General features: G+C 25.4%; 1 protein-coding gene across 1 annotated transcript in view; it reads left to right on the top strand.

Moving 5' to 3' along the window:
- Positions 1–12,247, top strand: part of LOC145835629 (chondroitin sulfate synthase 1-like) — a 31,513-nt gene that overhangs the window by 14,886 nt on the left and 4,380 nt on the right. The window contains exons 5-9 of the mRNA XM_082943304.1: positions 162–288; positions 711–792; positions 1,054–1,263; positions 5,191–5,392; positions 7,795–7,970. Coding sequence (XP_082799430.1) covers positions 162–288; positions 711–792; positions 1,054–1,263; positions 5,191–5,392; positions 7,795–7,970 — 797 coding nt within the window. The remainder of the gene's footprint in view (positions 1–161; positions 289–710; positions 793–1,053; positions 1,264–5,190; positions 5,393–7,794; positions 7,971–12,247) is intronic.

The following is a 12,247-nucleotide window of genomic DNA, read 5'->3' as shown; positions in this document are numbered from 1 at the left end:
TTTATGTATAATCTTATATATGACGTCACAAATGTATGTAGTTCCTGATTAGGGATCGGGTGTTGTAATGAATATTTAAACTAATATTTTAGCTTATTGTACTGATAGTTAGTTAATAAATTTTTTAGCTTATCTGTAATCTGATTTATGACGTCAAATAGGCATGTACTTTCTGATGGGAGGACCGGGTGTGATTATGAGCAGAGGGTTGCTGATTGAACTGAGAAAACACATGGGGTACTGCGTAAAACATCTGTTCTCTCCGCATGAAGACGTGGAACTTGGAAGGTGAGACTTTATTTGTTTGTAAGTATTTGATTGTTATTATCATATGGGATAATGCGTAAAACATCTATTCTCTCCCTACGAAGATGCAGAACCTGGAAGGTGAGATTGAATGTGTTTTTATGCGATTAAACTATATATAGAAAGAGTTCTTTTTAATGTTAAAGCTTACGTAGAATGGTGGTTATTTTATTTTCTTAGAATTAAAGGCTATCAAACCAGGTTGAAACTTGTTATCATAAAAACAAACTTTTAAGTTAAACCTTACATGGTACATTAAATATTGTAATGTCAGTCCTTTTATAAGTATGTAATTAAAATTTAAAAAATCCTTGTGTTAAATAAATTGATTCTTATTAATCTTAGTTTGTTAGAAAATAAAGAGCATTCTGTCGTATTATTAGTTGATATAAGTTATTTTTTAGATGTGTCTGGAAGTATGCAAAAGATGCAATAATACCAGTCGCATGGGAAGTAGTTGAACTGTTTGTACAGCAGTACGATAAAGTAAGTTAATATTTTTTATGAATTTTATTTGTTTAACTATTAAAAGCTGTATTTTTTACAACTAATAATTATTTTAAAAAGTTTGATAAGGTGGATAATTAATGAAAAAAGTTTACAGCTATGTATGAGAAAACATTTGTAATTTTTTGATTCAAAATAGCTTGACCTGTGGCATGAAACAAGTTTTAGTACGCCTACGATTTTAAGTACCTTTTATTTTTAAAATCTAAGTCATCTAAAACACTTTGTTTTTTATTGCAGAAAACGGGGGACACGATCAACATCATACTGGACCAGCTCACCCAGCTGCAGAAGGAGAAGCCGGTGACCTACCACTCGCTGAAGAAGGCCTCCCTGATGAACGATCTTCACACGAGGCTCCTGCAAGACGACATCATGAAGCTGGTGGAGAAGACGACGAGCTTGAAGCAGGAAGTGCTGGCCATGAAGACCATGCTCCAACTGGACAAGGTAATTGAATAATAAAAAGTATAGTTATTATCTGAAAAATAAATATTTTAATTATATACAGTGTGTGTAGTTAATGCTCCATCTTGATAAAGTATATAAACTGCTTGTCATTAACCAGTAAGTAATTTTGCAACTGTTTAACTTAAAACTTGTATGTTCAGTAAAAATAGTTCTTAGTGTTTCGCTATGATGACAATGCCCCAACTAAATAAGGTATGAGAATAAGTAAAAGTTTAATTTCTACTTACATTCGTATCTAAAAAGTATCTGTTTTAGTTTTTATACATGTGTGTTGTGTTGTATTACAACTAGACAGGGTTAGGATTATAAAGTCAAAGAAAACTTAAATAGCTTAGTAATATTAATAATAATTTGTAGAGCTATTTAGTATGTATATGTAGTTTCTTAACAAATAAACTATAGTTGATATTATATGATATAATGTTATAATGTAAGAACATTCTTAAGTTGATAAAAATCATTATAGGAGTAGTTATTAGCTGAAGTGTTATCCAAACTATTAATAAAGTTTTTTAATTTGTTATAACGTTAATGGTTTTTATTTTTTACCTTTGATGTTCAGTATTTAAATATAGTTTAAACGTGTTGGCCACGAAAGTATTATAACAGTTTTGTTTACATTTCCTTATGTAAACTTAAATTAAATATTTTTGGTTGTTGTTTATTTAAATACTAAAAAAATAATTTGTTTTTGGAATTATAAAGATGTCACAAATCAAACACTAAAATAACAGTTGTATTCAAATACAACTAAAATAACTATGATTTAACTTGATTAATGATGTGTTTGTTTTAGAATATAAGTAAGAAATATGTTTTATTATAATTTAGTTTTGACTGAGCTACCCTTATGGACTTATTTAAGATTAAATTTAGTTACGTTTAATTAATTACTTTCGATGTACAAACCTTAAAGTGTACGTTAACTATTTTAACATCAAACATATTTCTACTTTAATAGTAACTGAACATTTTTTTTTCCTTCAAAAACACTACTCACTTTTTGAAAAATAAAATCGTTAGTGACTTTAAAAGATTAACTAGATCATTGGCTCAAAGCAACAATAACGGTTTGAAATCAAGTCGATATATTTTTTGAATTCACAATAATACAAATAAAACAATATCAAGTTTTAAAGTAAATTAAGCACCAAGCTACTAAAGAAGATCTGAAAAAAAAAAGAAAGTCAATTTAATAAAAGATATCAAGTTTAAGTTTATATAAGAAAACATTTATGTGATTATTTCAGTGTCTTAAATCATTTGTTAATTGCTTTCAACTTAACATAATTTTACAAGTTATAGAGACTTTGATAATAGTTCTTATACTTTAACATAATATTTCTAAGGTTTTTGTTTTATTAACAGTTACTAAAACATTGTTAAAACTAGTGGTGACACCTAGGATTTTTGTTAGGGGGAGCAGAAAATTTACAAATTTTAAAAAAATCTCTTAGTTTGATATTTTTAAAACTAAATTTAGTAAAACAAAAATACTTTAATTACAGAAACTCGATAGTAAACAAAAAAAAGTTAAACTTCAATAGTCTTATGATTTTTTCAGGTGGAGTATCTGCTTTATGCTCCACCTTATGCGACGCCCCTAATTTGAAGCGTAAAAAAGGTTGAACATATAAACGGATCAGAACTATTAGTCCTGACATTTAAAACTTTAGAGGAAAAAACCTTTGTTAGTTAAATAAGTTAAGTTGAATAAACTTCACATTAACTTTGATGTTAATAGGCTTAGTCATGCTCTATAAGTGGATTTACAAACAAACAAAATAATTTCCCGTAGATTTACGAACAATGTTCAACTTTTCCTAGGTTTTGCATTTGAATAGGTAAACTTTTACTGTTGGAAATGCTTTATGGTTATTTATGAACTAACTAAGAACATTTTCTTTTGAAAAACGTTCTGTCAGTAATCTGTGTTAATCATGAACAAAAAATTGCTTAAGGATATTAAACATCAAACAATGCTTAACTTTTTTACCTCAAAAACCTCTTTTTTTTTTTGAAATATGTCACGTTATCGAAACAGTTATATAATATTTCTATTTAATGTACTGCTGCATTTAGTCATCTTGAAAGACAAACTTATCAAAATTATGGTATTCCGTTTAAATACCAAATAAAAAACTTTTCAATTTTCAGACGATATGTACTGCTTTATTACGTCATTTTGTTTAACAAATAATTTTTTTTGATTGATCTATCAGTTAATTTCAACAAGTATGTAGCTCATATTTCAACATGTTATTAATCAAGATTTTACAAGTGTATAGATTTTTTGAACCTTATATCGTTCCTAAAATGTTATAAAAGTTTTCTTTTCAGCTTATATTACATATTTAGAAATGCTAAATTTGTTGTTTTTGTACATGTTTGTATCCACCACATCGAAATATCAAAGTAAAACAGAAAAACTCAGTTTGTACAAAGTTACTGTAATTAAAAACTAATTCAGGAGAAATTAAAAGTAATTTACCGTTTGAAATTATAAATAAAAGTTTCTTACTAAAAACCATACGAAATCAGATATTCAAATTTCAAGTATTCTAATTGATAACATCTTAGAAACCATATTCTTGGAAAGTATTTCTAATCTTAGTCATGCTTTAAGATTATCAAACAATCAATAACGTTTTGGTAATGACTTTGAAAAGGAGAAAAATAGTTTTCGGAAATATAACTGACTTTGTACACAAGTGTCATGTATTCAGGTTCATTTAAGTTATATAATCCGTTTTTTATTGATTTTGGTATTTCTAGTAGCAATAAAGACATCTATGAAGCTTTTGATAAAAGTAGTATATATTTTCATAATGTTTTGAAGTTAAAAATAATAAAATTATTTTTCATCAATTTTTTCAATTTTTTTAAATAACAAGTTGTTAACTCAAGTAAATGTCGTTTTTAAGAAACTTGAGTACAAATGAAATTTGCTTAAGTTTAGGCTATGTTATATATATTCTTAATAATTTTGTAAATATCATTTTACAAAGTGACAAAAGTGATGCTATTTTACTTCTAATGGATAGTCTTAATTAGTTTTTAATACATACTTTTTAAACTACATCGTTCGAGTATACTTACAAACAGTTACTTTGTAGTTTACGTATTTCACATATATGCTTGGTTTTATGAATTATTGAACACTCGTAAAATACTGCAACAACTAAAATGCTATGGGTAAAATAAATATTTAATCAAGGTTTGTAGTTTTTACTGAATTACGTAAACATTTCAATCTGAAACTCTACAACTTTCCAAATGTTTTGAAGTAATAAAAGTGTATCACTGTTTGAAGTTCCCTGTGCAATTAAATGTATAAAATTTCTCTATGATTGAAAATTAAATACTTCTTTTAAATCCTTTGATGGGGTTTGAAATATTATTTTGCTTTTTGTAAGCTCATAATAGCATGGGAAACAGTCATACCTACATAACCAGTTTATAATTGTAAACAAACTGTTGCAGATAGTCAAGTCTTACAGAGTTGTATAAAAAGTTACTCTAATTATACGTTTAATTTTACTTAACATTTTAGACACCACTAACAACCGTTATGAAGTAAAAAAAAGATTGTTTAATTCTTACAACAATAATAAAATAACTCAAAAAACCTATCAAAAAACTTATTTACTTTAATTTGTAAGTTTCAACTAGTTTTTAAAAGCTTTGTATATCTACTTGAAACACAACTTTTTTTGATACTATAGTAAATTTGCATAAACTAACTATTTTATCAAATTCCAAAAAAAAAGTTAAAACAGAAAAGTATGTTTAACAAACTTATAACAATTTTAGACTAAGTACATTAATTAATCGAAAATAAAATTATTGAAACCTTTTGTAATTTGATTGAATATTTTCTAATTTATTTTAACTCTCATTTTTCAGGTCTACTCTCTCAAGCCGAAGACTCGCAACTCGGAACATTTGTTGATGACGTCATACGAGAGAGACGACAAGAAGGCCGCTGATTGGCCGATTAAAACTACGTGGAACCCTACAGGGAAATACCCCGTACAGGTTGAAAGTTTCATTCCGTGGATCAACTTCGACAAGTACTACAGATTCACATTGGAGATTCCTTCAATGGGTGAGTATGAAATTATATATAATAAAATTATATTTAAGTTAAATTTTCAAGCTAAAATTATATCAAGCTCTTGAACTTTTTAACATTACTTAAACGTTGTAATACACAAAACAATCTAAATTTAAATTTATTTATTTTAAATGGTTTTATAAATCCGATTGCAATAATGATTTGTCCTATTTAATTTATTAGACGTTTTACTTTTTAAATATAAAAACAATAAACATACAACATTAGTAAGTAAATAAATATAATAAAATAAAGATAACGTAACAAAATTTAATTTTAAGCATCAACATTGTTAAACAAATAAGTGAAGTTTTTTAAACTTATAAAACTCAAAAGTTAATAGATAGTTTTAAATTAAAGTAAATACTTCAGTTTGATATAATACTAAAAATAAGAATAAGAATGGCGTTATCTATTAATAAGAAACAAAATGGGTTTATTGTACGATGTGCTGAATATATGAGGGCTTAAAATTGAAAAAATACGATTTGACAAAACTTAGAATATTTAAATCATTAAAGTAAACTATGAAACGATAATTTAAAGTTTAACAAAACGGTTCAAGTAGGAACTTCTAAAATGTTGGCATTACAAAAGTCATATTTTGTATTATTCTATGTTTATTGAAACTTAAATGTTTTAGCTAACAAATCTCTGAAAGTCTTTCTTTTTATAAATTATCTTATGTTTAAGTGGTTTTACATTCTACTAAATAAACTTATAAAGACCAATGTGAGTAAAGTTACAAAATGGATAAAACTTTATTTTCAGCTACAACTTTTTAAAAGCTAACTTATGAAGCATAAAAATGTTAGTTACGATCACTTTATTTAAAAATATAAAAACAACTAAACTTAAACAAACTTTTTTTGTTACCTTACTACAACAATACCAAGAAATTAACCACCATGTTGTTTTTGAAACTAAACATTACAATGTAAGCCTGATTAGGGTCTAATTTGCACGAAAAGCAAAAACCACAATGTAATTTCATTTTCGGTATAAAGTACAAAAAAAACCGTCTATATAAATAGGACATATAAGTTCATATGAGTGCAATTATTTCGTATTTGTAAAACGTCGATCAATAGCCTGCATATTTTGAATAATTCATCAGGCTTCTGCTGTTTTCTGCGCAGATTTTGACGGCTTTAGCTACATCGTTAGACAGCTAAATCCTATTTTTACAAACTGTATTTTAAACAATTGAAAACTTTTTTTTATAGTTTATATTTAGAAGGTTTATTTGTACGAAATTTTAGTAATAACGTTTAGTAATAACGTTAGACAGCTAAACACCATGTTTGTTGCTTTGGAAATCGTATTTCAAACAATAGATATGTTGTATTAAGAAACTTTATTTGTACGAAGTTTTGTAATAGAAAAACTTTAGACAGGTAAACCCTAATTTACCTTTTTTAAAACTTTTATTTTAAATAATAGACAGATTTTTAGTTTATATTTATGAACTTTATTTGTATAAAATCTTAGAAATAGCAACAAAGTAAGACATATAAAACATTTATTTACTACTTTGGAGCTTGCATTTTGAACAATAGATAGATTATTTAAAGTTTATATTTAGTGTATGGAGTTCTAGAAATAGGAACAAACTTACACACTTGAAACAAATTTCTACTACTTTGATACTTTTTTCAACAATAGGTTCTTATAGTTTATTTTAAGATATTCTATTTGTATAAAATTTGTATAAAATCAATATTTTTATCTACCTTCATATTTACATCTTCCAAATTATTAATCTGAAGTTTATATTTCAAAACTTCATTTAAATTAAATTTTAGAAATAACGACAAAGTAAGACATTTGGACCACATTTAAACTACTTTCATACTTCCTTTAAACAATAAGTAGGTTTTTTGTAGTTGATTTTGAGAAAATCTGTTCGTATAAAACTTTAAAAACATCTTCGAAGTGAAATAACTTTTTAAATTACTTTTATTTTAAGATAGTTTTCACATTTTTAATTTTACGAAGTTTAGTTTTTCAATTTGTACAACTAGCTTTAAACTTTGTCTTTAAAAACTAATAAATTACTTTTATAAATGTTTCTCTGATTTTTTTTCTTAACAAATTTCGATGAAATACACTTTCCTTTGTCTAATGACAAACATTTAAACATAAGTGATAAATAATATTAAAGTAGTTTAGCAGCATATTCTATATTTTTCGATGGCATGTTTTTAGTGTATTTAAAATTTTTAATTATCGTTGTTTACTTTAGAATTTGTCATATTTCAAATCTCATAAAACAAAGCACTTTTCTTAACGCATATGAAATCCTCACGTTTTCGTAAAATCAATAAAGTAAATAATTTGAAACTAATGCAACATAACTTACTCATAACTCAAACACCTAATAATGTTGCCAGGTCACAGTGCTAACGAGAGACAGGTTTACACGGACCTGATAGAGAGAGCTGAGAAGGGTCTGATAAAGTTGCACTGTCCGGGATTTCCCGAGAGAAGCCACTTTGAGCACGCTTACTACCAGATAAACCCGAGCAGGGGAGTTCAGTACACACTTAGGCACAAGGCCATTGTACAGGTGAGTCTAACGGTTTCAATGTGTAAATTTATGAATAATGAATGTATTTGACAAAGATTAATCAGGTAAAGTACAGTGTATTAGTCGTCATAGATTAATAAGAAATAATTTTTTTTTTTCTAATTTTTTTATTAAATGTATGTTTTATTGTTTAAAAGTTAATAGATAAAAAATACTTTAAAGTATCCTCTTCATTATATGTTGGCTAAAATTGTGTAGCTAACAAATAAAAAAGTAGAGTAACTGTAAATAATTATTAAGAGTAGTATATACAAAAAACTTTACAAATCGAACTTTTCAATTTTTTTTGTAATTGTCAGAAGTATTTTAGCACAATTTGAAAAACTTCTAGCATTACAACGTTACTATCTTGAATTGTTTGTTTTAAATATCATGATTAGTCAGGGGAAATGAATGTTAGCCAAACAATATCGCCTATTTATTAGATACAAATATTCCGAATGTTTTAAAATCCCCGTGTGTAACTTTCAACGCTTGAGAGATTTTCACCGAAGCTGCAATTACTGATTGTAAGATTTGTAGCTGAATTTGTAGTAAGTTTTATTGTGTTTTAAACACGTGAAAATAACATATGCAAAAATTGTAACAAGTTACAATGTAGTGTAACAAGAATGAAATTAAATAGATCATCGTTTAATATCTTTAAAAGTATATTCTAAAATTTACCTATGGAATAACAGTTAAAAAAAAATTTTTTCTCATACAATAAATAAAAATAAAATATTAATAAAACACTTTCTTAACTATACTAACTAAAAATAAACCAAACAACTTATATACTTTTTAAATATATTTCTGCTGTCTTAGTTTAAGGAATGCTAGTTTAACTTGAGGTTTTATTGAAATAAGAACCGCAAACTTAAAGATATATTATACAATTGTTTTTTAATTTGTTTTCATTAAATTTATTTTTATAGATTAGGATTGAAAAAGATATTTCACTTTAGTTTGCTCGTACACCAAAACTTGTTGGTTAATATTTTAAAAAGTTTATAACTTTCTAAAAAAACCAAAAAAGAAGCCATAAATTTTTTTAATTTTATTCTTATTTTTATATCAATAAAATATATCATTTCAAAGTTATAAAAATATGAGGGCTATAAAAAGTAATAGTTTGACACAAATTTGAAACTATTTTGTACATTCGAAAATACTAAAAATGTTTAAAACAACATGTTTGTTCAATCAAAGTTAAAAGTGAACTTTTGTATATACAAACAGAAATGTACTATCTATGATAATCAATAATACAACCTATAGCTTTCAAAAAATCGTTACAGGTTTAAAAAGTTACATTGAGGTTAAAAATTCCCTACTAAACTCTAAATATTTGCACGGGAACTATCAAATTTAGATTTATTGTTTGAAATATTCCATAATATTTATTCAATAGATAGATTGATTACACAATTAAAATGAAATTGTATATATTTCACATGACTGTATAAATACTAAAGAAGTATATCAAAAGTTCTTGATTTACTTGGAAATGATGATATATGATAATTTGATAATCTCATGTTCGCTGACAAAGGCAAAAATACTTGAAAATTTTAATGCGTAAAAAATTTTACTTTGAAGTTCAACCTTTTTGAACTATTCGTTAAAGTAGAAATTAAAAGCATATTTAGTTTCAAGTTTCTGCTGTTTTGTTTTTAGCTTAGTAACACTACTCTTATTTCAAACTATTATTTTTTTAAAAGTTTTATAGACAAAGGTAATGTATATTAAAATATATTCTTTATTTTATTTTAAGATTTTGAACTGTTGAAAAGGATTTAAGAGTTTTTCAGTTATTTAAAGGTTTAATTGATCGTTTTTAAATAGTTTTTCTAGTCAGTTATTAAATTCTATAATTTTAAAAACTTTTTTATTTAATTTATAAACAAAGATTGACTTTTTTTTTTTAAGTTTTTTTGACTAAATTTAAAAAGATCACTCGTAATAAAATATTTTGTTATTTTTTAATTTTAAACATTTACTATTCTAATTTGAATTTATAAACCTTTCTTCGTGTAAAATTTTAGCATCACGTTATATAAAAAAAACACTGTTTATAAATAAACTAAATTCTAACCACTAATGATAAATCAATTTAACACGTAGAATTTAAAACGTGTTAATATGGTCTAATATTACGAAATATGTGAGTTTTTAGTGGCATATTCGTGTGAACAAGTCGTGCATATGGCTTCAATACGGCCTTGTTCAACATAAATAAACTGTCCAATACAAGATCGATTACAACATTGTCGCCTGAGCAAGTAGACTTGTTTGTTTGGTTAAATGAGTATTGTTTATTTTTACAACCTCAATAGACTGCTTTGACGTGTTTTGTTGATAACAGAAATTTTTTAGTGTTTTTTAAAAGTCGTTGATAAATGTTTCTTGTTTAGTAAAACGAGTTTTGTTTATTCTTGTAACCACGACAAGCTTTCACAGCCTGAACTATTTTGTTGACATTATTTTTGTTCATTCTAGTTCCGTGGTAAATGTGTTTAATTAGAACAAAACTGGTTGGTACACAAAATACTCAAATAAATTTGAGTTTTGTTTATTTTAATAACCACTAAAGGCTGCTTCAGTCAAGACGTTTTTTGTTGGCAACATAAGTTGTTAAGTATTTTTTAAACACTCGTGGTTGATGTGTGTTATAAATACAACAGTGAATGTTGTAAAAAAAATACAGTTCTATCTTTATAAAAGTTTGCACTGAATTTAAACATCAATTTGCACATTATGTTTAGAGCTAATAAGTGTAGGTTATTGTTAAAAACTGTTTCTAAAGAAATATTAAGATACATTTGACTGCGAAATTTTAACCACAAGTTTTATGAGACAATAATCCAATTTTAGAAAGTTCCTTTTTCTGTATTATACAAATAAAATATTTTTGTAACAAGTATTAAGATACATTTTACTGCGAAATTTTAACCACAAGTTTTATTAGACAATAACTCAATTTTAGAAAGTTCCTTTTTTTGTATTATACAAACAAAAATTACTTTAAAGAAAATATTAAGATACATTTGACTAAGAAAGTTCAACCACAGTATATTGTATGATAACTTAATTTTATACACTTCCTTTTATGTATTATACATATAAAAATTACTTTAAAGAAAATATTAAGATACATTTGACTGCGAAAGTTTAACCACAAGTTTTATTATATGATAACTTAATTTTATACAGTTCCTTTTTTGTATTATAAAAAAAAAACTAAGTGTTGTGTTCAGACGCAGAAACCTTTAAAAAAAAGTACAAATCAAATTGATAAAGTTGGGTAAATATCAAAAGAAGTATAATAAATGTTACAAAACTTTAAACTAGTTTAAAATGACTGAATTTATCTTAATTATTACAAAACCGAGAGCAACTTTAATTTACATTTTGTTAAATTAGTTGTGCAACTTTAAGTTTTATGCTTGAAATAAAAGATTTATCATACTTAATTCGCACTTTTCTAAAGAATTAATAATCATTAAGATTTCTGAGGTCTTTAATACTTATGAACTTTAAATGTCAACTGTTTTAATTTGGTGATTTTTCTTTATAAATTAAGCTTCATGTGACCTTAAAAGTAAGATTAAAGCCTACTTTTTATTTTAAACCAGATTTAACACACCTTTAGGGTTTGACTCTCTTTTCAAATAAAGTTAATTAAGATTTATGTGCTCACTATGACCAAGTAAATATGTAATTAAGCTTACTTTTATTTTGTGTACAATACTAAGTCTGTTTTGAAGTATAAATTTTCTTCGCCTTATAAATTTTAGCATACCAGTATTGATAACTCAGTTTGAGATTATAATTTAAAGTTTTCTTATTGGGTTAATAAACAAAATAGCAAATTTTAAGTTTTTAAGAGCTGGTTTTTGTAGTTTTAAATTTTTGTTAATATAACTTAATTTCAGATACAATAAATCTTAAATAATAAACATGCATAGTTATGTTCTAAATAGTTTAGTAAAAAATGTTAGAACTACAATTTTATGATAATTTATGTTTGAATAAAGTTAACCTTTGAATCGTAAATTCGAAACTAAAAAAAATATTGCTTATATATGAATATTGAATTATTTAAATTTACCTAAACTTTGTTAAAATACTTACAACCATGATAAAGTCTTTTTTAATGATTTACAACTTGTGTAAGTAGTTTTTCTTAAGTTCTACACGTTTTGTAAACATATATTCAGATTTTATTTTGATTTTATTTTTTCTGTCTATATTTTATACTAATATTGGTTGTA

The sequence above is a fragment of the Thalia democratica genome, chromosome 5 (assembly GCF_965202585.1).
Source record: "Thalia democratica chromosome 5, ktThaDemo2.hap1.1, whole genome shotgun sequence".
In the NCBI taxonomy this organism is placed as follows: Eukaryota; Metazoa; Chordata; class Thaliacea; order Salpida; family Salpidae; genus Thalia; species Thalia democratica.
This window is presented reverse-complemented; position numbering and strand designations above follow the sequence as displayed.